The sequence below is a fragment of the Pelmatolapia mariae genome, linkage group LG9 (genome assembly GCF_036321145.2).
Source record: "Pelmatolapia mariae isolate MD_Pm_ZW linkage group LG9, Pm_UMD_F_2, whole genome shotgun sequence".
In the NCBI taxonomy this organism is placed as follows: Eukaryota; Metazoa; Chordata; class Actinopteri; order Cichliformes; family Cichlidae; genus Pelmatolapia; species Pelmatolapia mariae.
The window spans coordinates 12,999,390-13,013,194 of NC_086235.1; the positions used below are offsets into that span (position 1 = coordinate 12,999,390).

The 13,805-nt window shown below is 38.2% G+C and overlaps 1 protein-coding gene across 2 annotated transcripts in view; it reads left to right on the forward strand.

Moving 5' to 3' along the window:
- The window catches only part of tmtopsb (teleost multiple tissue opsin b), a 44,223-nt gene that overhangs the window by 9,803 nt on the left and 20,615 nt on the right, over positions 1-13,805 (forward strand). For both annotated transcript variants that reach the window (XM_063484298.1, XM_063484299.1), the window contains exon 2: positions 2,264-2,592. In XM_063484298.1, coding sequence (XP_063340368.1) covers positions 2,264-2,592 — 329 coding nt within the window. The remainder of the gene's footprint in view (positions 1-2,263; positions 2,593-13,805) is intronic.

Consider the following 13,805-nt stretch of genomic DNA (forward strand, 5'->3'; position numbering starts at 1 on the left):
TTTTTAGGGTAAAAAAATTAAAGAAATGCAAAGCCAATCTGGCCAAAAAACTGACTTTGGAGACCCCTAGTGGTGACTTTAAATATATGGCAATTAAAATATTTGTTTTCATTTTTTACAGTGTCTTGGCTTTTATCAAGAACTTTAAACTGATATTTTTGTTGTTGTTGTTGTTGTTTTAGTACAGAGTGTAATGAAGTTTCTGTCTGACCTGGAAAACTACACATCTGAAGTGTACATGCTTTATCTAGCCAGTAATGAAAAGTGAGAGCTCTTACTCCCTCTTCAGCCACCTGCAAACACACACACACACACACACACACACACACACACACACACACACACACACACACACACAGCCGCATCTTTCACAAGACATGCCAGCACCAAATCATTTCCATTATTTTCAAGACACTCACCCTTTGCTATTCCTCTCAACACATCATGCGCCCACGGCCCCGGTGTGCTGTCCACACCAACATGGCATGGCTTCAGCCAATCAGAAGGCTTCATTATGCATTGAGGCACTCTGATTGCCTGTAATCAAAGTCTCTTTCCCAAGCAGACTCAGCATAATGGAGGTAAAGTGCCTCTGGACCAGTACTTTAGCATGTATGTGTTGATTAGCTCTGATTTAAGACTTAAGTCACTTCAGCAACAATTTTCTTTTATCAATCTGCAATTAACACAGAGGAAAGACATCACATGGCTGTGCTGTCTGCAAATCAGTGTTTCTGTAAGTGGTGTTTTTTTTTCTTTCCATTTTTTGGTGTGAACGAGTTGTGATGATATTTTAAACTACTAGAGGATACAATGACTCAGGGTTTGTATCAGTCCACGACACAACTTTTGCTGTTGAATAAACTCCATTTTCAGTTAACTGAAAGTTTCCCAAATGAATTAGAGCTACTCGGTTGACAATGATTAAAACTGTCAATAAATAATCTACCAGTTGTTTAAGCTTAAGCTTTAAGCTTTATCATGCACAAATGTCAAATAGTTTGTTGCTTTCTTTTAGTTTCTTGAGTTTATCAGAAAAAAAAGAAGCATTTAAAGATCTTTTGAGGTTTCGTTAAATGGTGATGTGTGTGTGTTTCCAGTGTTGTTTGTCAATTAACCACCACATTGTCCTTGATGAAGAAAAAGCTCTTCTAATGTCTTTTTAGTTTTTTAGTGTTTTCTGGTTATCATGAAACGAATCTTCTGATTGAGCTTGAATGGAAATGACTACCTGCAGTTCTAGTAGTCAGTGTTCAGTAGTTTTTAACTTACTGCCAGTACCACAAAATCAAAACACTGAACTGAAGCGGAGGAAAAAAACAGTATTCAAACTCTAGTTAGCCAAAAGAAATGTGAGCATGTGATGAATACTGCTATTTGGATTCTTTGTAACCTGTGTTTTTGTAGCTACAAATGACTGCCAAATGCTAAAAGTGATACAGAAGCACTCACTGAACGGGGGTATGTCTGATTGCACCTGCTCAAAACATGGCTGTGCAGAATGGACAGATTATAGGTTGCCGCTTTATCAAGAAGCAGTCATCGAAACAAGATGAGGGACTGAAGTGATTTCTCACAGGAAAACAAAGGCAGAAACAATCAGTTTAATTTAAACATGGCCACCTATCTTTACCTTTCATACCATTTCAAAGGCTTGTTTGAGGGTTAAACCTGGGATTATAAAGCATGGGAATGCATAAATATGAATGAATGTAGAAAGTCAAATAATAGTGAATGTGTGCGTATGTGTGATCCTCCCACTACACAGAGTGGAGAAGGCTGAAGTCCCTGTAGTGGAAAGAAAAAGAAAGAAATAAAGTACATAAGCAAAGAGACAAAAACATTCTGATTCGGTTGACATATGATAATGCCTGAAATAAACACGTGTGGATGAACAAAAAGCTCAAACCTTAGTGCGCTCCAAGATGTACAAATTGAAATGAATCCAGCAGGCTTTTGCCATCACAGTAACTGTAAAGCTTTCAAAGCAAATGCCAGCTGATGAAGTTCATTTTCCTCTGTTTGTGCCCCAGCGATGCAAAGTTAAAAGCTATTAAGATGATCAAAGCGAGCGGAAAATTGACATGACTTTGTATCTAAATGTATCAATCATTAACTCTGAGGGAAACAGAACGCAGATGCTCCAGTTCTGAGGAAAGCTTTTTCATTCTCCTCTGCTCGCTGACTCCCAAAAGCCCAAATATTCAATATATTTGCTTGATATCTGGGTCTGACCACTTGTTCTGAACTTCTCCCTCCTCAGGTATTGTTTCCCTCATCTCCTTGGCTGTTTTGTCCTACGAGCGCTACTGCACCATGATGGCGCCGACTATTGCAGACGGTAGAGACTTCCGCCCAACGCTGGCAGGGATCTGCTTCTCCTGGCTTTACTCCGTGGCCTGGACCGTGCCTCCGCTGCTGGGCTGGAGCAGATATGGTCCTGAGGGTCCCGGCACCACCTGCTCGGTTGACTGGAGGACACGTACGCCAAACAATATCTCCTACATCATCTGCCTGTTCACCTTCTGCCTCGTTCTGCCGTTCGGCGTCATCCTCTACTCCTACGGCAAGCTGCTGCACGCCATCAGACAGGTGCGAATCTGCAAAGTAAATGTTATGAGAGAGTTTGTTCCAAAGTGAGAAAATGAGCCTTTCGGGAAAAACAGAACACTAATTCTGTCATGAGATGTGACTGTCAAGACAGTTGTGTGGAAATGACCCAGATTTGAGATGAGACACCAGCCAAAACAAGGTCATCTATGCATTATGTGATTTATATGTAGAGCACAAGAGCGGCCCCTTATCTACAACCTCAACCGAATCACGAGCGTATCATAAGCCTTTCTTTACTGTATAGCCCGAGGCTGCAAAGCTGACAAGAGAGCGGGTAACATGAGTACAAACATTTCAAAGACTTGAGCTTGAAAGCTGAGAAATTTGAATCACCGATCAGGTTTGACTTTTCAACAACCGTCCATTAAAGCTGCCAACATCGTTTTCTTCTGTTGCCTTTAACTTTACGCCTTCGCTGCCGGTCGGGGAAGCTCGGGTCAAACAGCAGCTGCGAGTTTGCTTTTAAAAGCCTCTGAAGCCACATCATATGTGCCAGAGCATAATTGATACCTCGAAGCAGGAAAGAGCAGACAGAGAAAAATGGGAAATCATGACCTGAATTCTGGATGACAGTCATAAATTGTGTCTTCATATTGCTGCTGAACCGGTGAACTGTTGTAACGGCTCCGGTTACGTCTTTCTAAAAGTCTGAAACTAGGTTGTGTGCTCAGTTTTTCCAGGTTTTTCTGTTTTAAATATTAAAACAGAAAAACATAAAATATTAATGCTAGTTCAAGTATTTTGTGTGTTGTGTATTGTCAACATATAGAAAGTACAGTATAGATATTTATGATATCATGTCACATTTGACCTCTGTATCTATGACCTTGAAGGAGGTCAAATTCTAATAGTTTTTCCTTAAAATGAAATACTACCTAGAGAGTAAACTCTGCCGTGGCGGAGGTTTATGCTCTCGGAGTGCTTCTTGTTTGTCATTTAAACATTTTCTAATAATTTATTTTGATGGAGTTTATTTTTTTATTTTCAAAATGAGTTTAACTTCACATAATACAAACACAAACCACAGGACTATAACTTGGAGGCAAAAGCTGAAGATAAATTTCACACTTTAGGATTCAGAGTATTATTATTCCCTTCAGGTGTAATCTTTCTATTTCCCTCCTCTCCTGGTTTAAAGTGCTTTGCTCTGCGGATTAAACTAGGATTTTGTTGCTCATTTCCAGCTTCATTCTTTTTTTAGCATTCTGCCATATGACCATATTTAATAGTTCGTGGCTTTTTGACACCATAAGGATCTAAGAGTGGAGAAAAATGAGCTTCTGGGTCACAGGGATTTCTATCATTTAAAATAATAGACATAAGGGAAAGATATATATGCAAAGATAGAAAATGCCTCAATCATTCCAACAATAATGAGATTAAGTCTGCCTTGCACAGTGTTTTTACCAGCTAGTAGCATTAGCTACATCATCAATGTGACATTATTACTCATATATAAAATCCATATAACTTTAAAACTTAATAGCACGAATCAGTGGACTGTAAAGCAAAATACTCCATTACCTGCCACATACAATCGTACTATACTTAGCACAGAAACAGATGACAAATGGTCATTCAAGATCTTTATGTGATAAAAAACAACAACAATCAGGTAAATAATAAGATTGGTCAGTGAATATCAATAACTAGTAACAGTAACATTCAATATTTTAAAGCCTGACTTTGACTGATTTTCACATTAGAAAGCTGAAAATGGTAGTTTGGTAAGAAAAATAAAGAGCAGCACAGAGCTTCAGTCTGCAGCGTGGCGTTAATGGAAAGATTACAGGCAACTGTCTCCATTACACACTGCTGAGGCGCTTCATTAAACCTCGAGGATACAGGCTTTCACGCTCAGCGCCGGCTAACTGTAGCGACGAAAACTCTTTCTGGAAAAGCCCAAATAAAAAACAAACAAAAAACATTTGAATGTTATGAAAAATGTACATCAAGAGAAGGAACGCTGATTTGCTAATGTTTCTTTTACTTTTATTTCATTGCATGTAATATGGTGACACATGTTAACTTCTTTTTATTCATGAATATTAATGCATTCTTCTCTTCAGGCTGATGGTGCCTGTCTGTAATATGTCGTTCTATTAGGGTCATTAATGAGGTTAAACATTATAATATTATGATTTAAACAATTTACACAGAAGCAGCTCCGAAGTAAGTTGTTCTTTAGGTGGAGAGATGGGATGAGTTACATACTCAAGGTCAGAGATGAGTTACTAAACCATATGGACCATATGATGATGGGTGCATAACATAGAATCTATTGATAAAACTTAACAGAAGTGGAGCCAGTGGGCACACTGCTCATTTGCAAGGATATTCTGTAAAGCAGATGGGGGTGGAGATGTGATATTGAGGTCCCACCTCCTCCTTCATGTTTAATAGCAATCTCACTGGGCAATCAAACTGGGCAAAATGTGAGGTACACCCTGAACAGCTCACCACTGTTGCAGGGCAAACACAGAGACATAGATGCCCATTCACATTCAGATCTAGGGCTATTTAACCTAGCATGCCTGTCTTTGGACTGTGAGAAGAAGCTGCAGAACCCATGCAGGCACAAGTCCACACAGCTGGCTGGTGAATTTGAACCCAGGGCCCTCCTATTGTGAACTAACAGTGCTTCCACTGTCCTACTGTTGTGTCATCTTTATGACATGCTGCAAAAATGGATTATTGACTACCTGACAAACAAGCTGCAGCATGTCAGACTGTGCAGAGCTGCACAGGGGGTTGTGCTGTCTCCATTCCTCCTCACCATGCCACATATAGAAATAATCTGATTTTACAGTAGTTGAATGGGCAGGAGGAGTACAAAACACTAGTGGATTTGTGGAGTGGTGTGGGAGGAATCTGCTTCCGAACCTGAATAAGACCAGAGAAATGGTGATCAACTTCAGAAGGAAAAGGACAGCTACAGTCTGTGTCTGTCCTAGGACGGGATGTTTATGTGGTGTAGGGGTACGTGTACCTGGCCATTCATTTCAATAGCAGGCTGTATCATAAAAGTGCAAGAGCAGGCTCTGTTTTCTAAGGAAGCTGATATCCTTCAGTGTGTGCAGCAAAATGAAGTAGTGCGCTTAGTTGTGGTCTGCAGGGAAAGCAGCATTTTAGCTAGCAGCTGTCTGAAAAAAGAAAGCGATTGGACTTCTTTAAGTTTGTGAATACATTTCACTTGGCATCCAAGAGGCTTCTCCTGAGTCCCAGGTTTTAAACAACTGGAACTATTCACCAACTTAAAGAAGTCCAGTTGCCTTCTTTTTCCTGGATGACTGAGAACCTACACAGACAGAGCGATTAACACCACCAGGCTGAATAAGCGTATTTGGAAAGCTGGTTCTGTGACTGGCTGAAATTTGGACGTTTAAAGCTGTGGAAGAAAGGTCACTGAACAAACTGTTATCCATCATGGATAATCCTGACTACCCTCTGCACTATTTACTGGACAGGCAGCAGAGGACACATTCATTCAGCTGTACTGCTACAAGGACAGATAGTTTTCTTTGTGAAATATTTCCTCTGTTGCCATTTATAATAGAATATTTGTATGGCAAAGAGTCATCTGTCAGATAAAAGGCTATTATTCTTGGTTTTATCTCCATTTCAACTGCTGTAACAAGACTTTTACAAATGATGGGACAAATAAAGTATTTCTCATCTCATCAACTAAAACAGTGACAAACAAGTTTGTGATATAAACACAGATCTCAAAATTAGTTATTAAGAGCTCATAAGCTATAAAGATGTGTAATTAGTAGTTTATATGTGCTGATGAAATTAATAAAACTATCTCTGAGGTTCAGTGTTTAGGCCAAAACCTTTTACACTTCAACCAAAAATCAGCGAAGGATTTAACAGAGTAATGCAAACTCAGTTTGCAACAAACTTAAAAAGGCAAAATGTGTTTAAGCCGTCAGTGTTAACCCCAACACTAACCCTAGCTTTAATCCTAACTTTAGAGAACATCAAAAAGTACCAAACATATAGCTTTTGATGCATATCAGAATGGGCATTTTTGTGTCTTCTGCATGGCATTAGTGTTGGGTTTAGGGTCATAATCTGTGATGATTAAAGAAATCTATCAGGAAAAAATGGGAAATATTTACAATAGTGATCTGAAAATGTCTTCCACAAATATAAAACTAAGTGAAGATCATGTTGAGTGATTGAGGCTAATCCGTCAAAATAGTTGAAATAAATTCATTTGAAAAAAACAATATAAACTTAATTGATAAAATATTTCCAAATCACTGCTGTAAATATTTCTGCTTGTCTGTTTATACACAAACAATGGGTCCCTTAATTCTCCTTGTTCTCTTTCTGCATGGATGCCTGTTTGTCATTGCCTTCGCTGTGATGTATGTCCTTCATGTTAATCTATGACATCTACATGCACTGTGAGTCTAAGAATTAAGGTTGCTTCAGTCTTCGGCTGTGCATCGTATGTCTTCACATTAACTGTGTGGGAACTGTTCATTTCTGTTAGCCCTGTGGGTGTTGTCTGTGTTGATGTTGTTTGCACAAGAATTTAATTTGCCACACCATTTGCTGGTTCATGTACCGTGCTTCTCTGGGTCTTTTCCATGCCTGCAAGCATAAGGAACTTTTTTTTTTACTAGCTGTTTGGAGCAGAGACTCAATTTAAGTGTAACTGTATGCAGTAAGCACTGGTTCAAATAATCTCTGTACTGCAGTGTTGCCTGTAAGTAAGTGAAGAAGAAAATAGTTACATAACCTCACTGAAGTCTCAATAATGCAACTGTTTTGGTTGTATTAACATTAACATTTTAACTTTTACAAAGTCAGTCTTCTTCTGCATCGCTAACTTGGAGGCTGGTAATCTCTGGAGGTCAACGTCAGTTGGCTTCCTTTTATCCATACTGAGATATTTCAACCCATCAGATGGATTGTCCCAAAAATATGTTGCAAATGTGCATGTTTTGTTGTCCCAAGAGGATTAAACCTTATTACTTTAACTTTATCAGATTTCAAAGCATCATTTAAATTCACACTCTATCGTAAACTGTGATTAAATTCCTGAAGATATGGAGACAAGGAGTGGAGCAGTTGGTACAGATAAAGAAAGTGATGCTGCAGACTCGGTTACTTTATCAGTGACACCATCTGAATTAATTAAGCAGAGGAAGACAGGGCAGATGTAGTGAGAAGTCTCTTAGCATACTGCTTCCTGTCAGTGATGGCAGGTACATTGATGGATGTAGGTGTAGAGAACCAGGACACTCTCCCCCCCCAACCCCCCCAAAAAAACAACCAGAGGGTGTAGCTGAGGAAGAAGAGGAATATTGGAGATTGACAGCTGAGATATTTTTTTCATGTAGTTTTAGCATTTACTGTATACATTCAGGTTTTTTTAATGCCCTTCACAGTTTTCTGTGGTTGACACCAAGTCAAACCTGAATCTTACATAAACAGGATTTTTTTTTTTTTGTAATGATTAAAAAGATGATTTTTTTTTTTTTTTTTTTAGAAAACTGTGTCTGGTTTTATTCATATTACACAAGTGTCTTAAACAAACTGCTACATGACTCAACTGCTGACATAGTTGTATGGTTTCTTCTACCTTTCATTCTTGTTTCTGATGATTCTTGAGTCTCAGTTTATGTTCTCTGTGCTGTTGTGCTGGTCTTTACCTTCTATACCTATGGTTCTTAGGCTTCAGTCACACAGGGCTAGAGATAAAAAAAAAAAATGTATAGTCAGTAGCAAGTTGGTGAGTGATTGCTGACTATTTCCAGGTAAAATCAGCTGGAAAAAGGGTGCTGCACTGAAAACACTTGAGAAAAGTGTGACGCTAACTGGAAATTGAGAACTTTACCCTTCAAAGTAAAAGTTGTGCTTTTGGAAACATGTTGGTTTGTCTACAGTTCTGGTATCTGTTGCACTTCATTCATTACTGTTTAGTGTGTAGCTGGCACTTCTTTATCTGCCACCAAAGCAATTGCAAGGATGCTTGTGGTGTAGCACTGCACACCTCTCCACAACAAACTTTACCTAGCCCCAAATACACATTTTTCCCTTGTGATCAGTGGTTGCAGAAGGTTTCCAACTGGTCTCTGGACAGAGTTTTACATTGCAAAGTGTTTTATTATTGTGTCTATTTCACATCTATTTCATTGAGTTTTTGTTTTTGTGTCTTTTGATTTATACCCATTTTTATTATTTTTATTTACTCAAAGTGTCTCCATCTGTCTCAGTCTGTGTTTATGCACTTGTCCCCTTTGTTTCCTTGTCTCATACTTCTTGTTGAGTGTTAGTGTTCATGTTTCCCTTGGTTTTTTCCTGTTTTATTATGAAGGACTGTTTTGTGTGTTTACTGTGTCAGTTCTGCTTCCTGTCTTCCCCTCATTCTTTTTACCTGTTTGTTAGTTGTATTCATCTGTGTCCCTCTCCTTTCTGTTTCTCATTAGCAATAAGTCTGTGTGTATATAAAGACCCATATTTCCTTTCTGTCCTTATCAAGTCATCTGGTAATATTTCCCTGGGTGTACTTTGTTAATTTCTTTGGGGATACTTCCTTGTGCTTTGATTAAGACTTTCTTTAAACTCTTGCTCTATTTTTTTTTTCCTATTTGTATCCGCCATTAAAGGCTCATCTACAGAGTTGGATTTCTTGTAAGATTACAACAGATCATTGACATTCATAATCTCAGATCATTATTTTAAAGCGGAATTGGTCTACAAATGTGCACTCCTAAGATGACTCAGATTAAGCATGGCCAAAGTTCCAGATAATCAGGTCAGTATATGTACATGTGTACATGTACGAGTGATCCAAAAATCGCAGGTTTCTGACTGATCCAAACACTTGGTTTCAGGGAGTTTTTGCTCTTGGCTCTGTATGTTGTCATTGAGAGCAGAGAACACTTATTCGGTCATCTCAGTCAAAGTCACCTGCCAGGCCACCCACTGTCAATCAGAAAAAAAGTTGGCTTTAAGGGAAAGCGCCTAAAATGACCCAGAAGTTGATGTCTCAGGACTTGGTGCAGAGCAAATGAGCAAATACTGGACTTTTAATCACTGGAAACACATGTAGGTTGAGAATTGTTAGGTAACTTGATAGATATGTTAGCTATACTAAACAGCCAAACAATCAATGCAGTGGGAGAGAAAGTGTGCTAATAAATACTCCCTGTCACTATGTAATAAAAAGCTAAATGGATGCAATCAGTGGGAATTTTCTTTTATACTGAACAGTCAGTGACATTTTCATTTCCCTTAACCACATCAGATCTGCTGGTTTTGCTGGTCAATAAAAGAACAATATACAGTTTGTTTTCACAGACTGATACTAAGGAAAGTTTGAGAAATATTGTTTCTTTCTGTCCACTAAATTAAGCCAAGTTTCTACAGAGTAAGCCCTTAAGGCAGTAAGATAGCCCTTTGTTTCATGTATTAGTTCTGCGACTTAGAAATCTTTAATTCATGGCTGGTGGCGATCTACTTGAAGTCATTAAACTATCATTCTAATTACCAAGTTGATAAGTGATTTATTAAAGTAAACTTGTTGCCAAAATCTTAAAACAAGAGTAGAACTGATAGTCCCTCTGGTTAATGAGCCGATAAGGATCCTAATCATTTTCTCAGCTTTGTTATGATGTGGTGATTTTATAATCGAATGTTGTGTGAGGATCGCTGGCAAGTTTTCTAATTAACCGCAGCAAAATGCAGCTTCACGTGGAGACAGACAAGAGAAAATGCTCACGGTGATGAAGATTGGCATCAGCTGGGGAACGCGTTTAGTTTTGCTTTGCTGCCTTGTATGTGTGCTGGTGTTTGTCGTCTCACAGCGGTGTAGGCGTAAGGTTACCTGGGGTTAAGATAATCCCTTGCTTACACAGCATGTATTTTTCACACTTGCAGGACAAACAAATAAAGCCATCCCCTTAGTTTTGCGATTGAATCTCTGCAGTGTGTATGGTGTCTGTTGAAGCCACATACCAAGCAGAAGAAACTGAAACTGTAGAGGGAGACGAGTTCCTTCAGGCTTCTGCATCTTTGCTCGGAAAGTGAGTTTCATTTGCTTTACTCCACATTTGTAATCCTTTACAGTCTTACTGAAACCTTGGAGCCCGTAATTTAAAACAATTTAGCATTAGCATTATGATGCAGTTGCATTCAAAGCTCTTTTTTTGGATATTGTCTGCTTTTTATTCTCTTATCTGTCAAGATGATCCAACACTGCTTTAATAATGTTGAAATCTGGGGAGGCAAATTCTGTTGCCAGTATGGTATTGGTATTGCATGGCGGGCCTTTCTATGTTCATAATTCTTTCAATTTTACCAATAATCCCCAGTACCACTGGCTGAAATGCAGCCCCTAACCACGACAGAGCCTCCACTCAATTTCTTCAGACTTCTTTAAACTCTCTCTACACCATGTTGAGAGATGTCAAGTGGCCAATAACCAATAGTTCTTTGGGAATCACCTTGTTGGTTCAGAAATACCGTTTAATGCCAGTTAAACTGGATTATCTGTGGCATTTCTCATAGGTTAAGCTACATAATTATATGAATAAATGTGTTTTTTTTAAAAGACAAACTGCTAACAAAGTGGCTAAAGATACAGTTTAAAGCTGGTTAATTTTGCCACTAATTAAAGAACAAAAACCATCATTCTCCCTTCATAGTCTAAATGTGGCCTGTTAATATGTAATAAAAATAGTTTAATCCCCAAGTAGCTAAATTAAGTTAAATTAATCAGAAAGTGTTCCCCATTCTAAAACAATCTCATAACTAAACCACTCTTGGTTTAACAAACACAGCATCGTGGTTCTGTAAATACCTCTTCGCTCTTTTCTATTGCAGCACACAACACTGACAGCTGATATGTTAAACCTTGAAAAAAAAGAGAATCTACTGAAATGCACTATTCCCATTCACTGGCAGAAAAACAAAGTCAGCACAAGTATCTGTTTTATTGATGGGGCCCTTCAGAGATTTTCAAACATATTTATTAAAATGTTTTTGTTTCTTAGCCTTAAAGCATCTTTAAGAATACGTGTACTGCAAAAACCTGGTGTATAATTTTCAGCTGACAGAGCTGTTGAGTGTAAGGTACCACAAAGACTTGTCATCAAATCTTTATGCATTAATTATCATAATGATATATATCAATATATTTCTTTTTAAATGTACTTGTTGTTTTCTGCCTATATAGATTTTATTCTATTATTAGGTTACTTTGGTTGATTGCTGATGCACAGGTTTATAACCCCTAATAGTCAAACTAATCCCAGTAGTCATGTGATTCCATGAGAAGGTGATTAAAATAAATCCATTGTCTATGTTTATATAACCTTTGAGATGCCGCCCATATATCTGTTATCTGTTGTCAACATAAACATCTTTACCCCTCAGCCATAAAAGTCTGATATGGTATTGTTGCCACCCCACAGGACAGGCAGGTGGCGTGGACGCCCATATTTGCGAACACGATAACTTGAGAACGAGGCGATGCAGGATTCTGAAACTGATACTACAGGTGCTACTACTAAAAATGACTTTGAATCTCAGTCTGCAAATATGCAAAGGCAAGCACAATTATTTTAGCTCGAAAAAAACCCCAGGACGATCATCTTGGATCAAATTTTGATTGACATGCTAAGAGAATAAAGTTATATTGCACCTCAAATCAAACAAAAACAAAAAGCACAATGTGACACATGACTGACGAGAGGAAGGCGATGAAATGCATCTCCACAGACTATCTGGAGATGTCTATGTGGCTGTGTCAGTGAGAGAGATGGGAGTGGCTGAGAAAGAAAGGAGAAAACGAAATGAAAGATATGTTTGTTTCTCTTCATTTAACACAACAGATAGAAAGGCCTCCAGCAGAAGACAAGAATATGGCTATTGAGTGCCAATAAAGCTATTGCATTCCAGCAAAATATTTCAAAAGTTTTTTCTCTTATTCAGAATGAGGAGACAGGAAAAAGAGTAGTAGGTACCCTTGATTACCAGTCATGATTGAAAAAGAAAGTAGAAAGGAGGCTTTAAAATAAGCTAAAATGATAAACATTATAGCAATGAAAGAGTAGAGTGTACATACTGGCACTGAATGTAAACAAATGACCAAAAGAGAAGATCCCTCCAGTAATAGCAGGTTATGGTTTGGTGGCAGCATTGAAAAACACCTCAGCAGAAGCTTTGCAGATAGAGCAGGTAGAGCTGTTTTGCAAGTCATTCACTGTTAAGGTGAGCGACTCAGACTCAGTCTGCAAAACTGTAATTGACATGGGATTCGACAGCTTTCTCCCCAGTGAGTGGAAAAAGCTCATGTGGCTACATTACTGTTGCCTCCTGTGTCCCCGACCTTTTAGACCTTCTTTGCAACCTTGATGACTTTAAACAGAGTGACAGCCTCGAGTAACCTCACCACTCTTAGACTGAAAATGAAAGGGAGTTCAAATCATTGTTTGGCTTGGCTTGCTTTACGTGTAGCACTCTTACTAACATGGTTAAATGTAATACTTTGGAACTGGCGAAACAGACAGGAAATTTCACCGTGGGTTGCCTTTTTGAGGAGATTCTGTATAACTACCATTAGGACTTTAAAAAGAGCTTTCTTAATGTAACCCTCAGCTTATGAGATGTATTAAACAGTTGCCAAAGTTTGATGTGAAATTATTATTTAATGTTGATAAAATTTAAAAGTCATACACTTTAAATGGTGGCTGCACCATTTAATATATTTTTGTCCTTCTCTAAAGGGGAACAAGTCTGCACGCTATTTGTCTCCAGTTCTTTAACAAAAAATTGAGTTAATGTTTAAAGAATTCAGTCATTAAATTAAAGCATTTAGGTCAGAACACGAAGCCTAAGCTTTTGGCTCACATGCTGACCTTATTTTTTGAGAGTTTATCCATCCCTGTTTTAACCTGTTTAAACAATCTTTAATCTATGTTTATTTTAAGCATCCACCAATGCAATTACAGCAAATAATTTAAATCTAATACCTCCCCTTGAAGTTGACCCCTTTAAGTTGAAATTTTTGTAATAATTTATATTACCAAAATAGGACTAAATGTGAGGTGCATTTTATTCATATGGGAAATGAATATGGGAAACGTTTAATGTGACTGCTGCAGAAAATCAGTAAATACTTTTATTGTTGTATGGCCTAACCACGTCCCAGCACATTGAATAACCTGTCC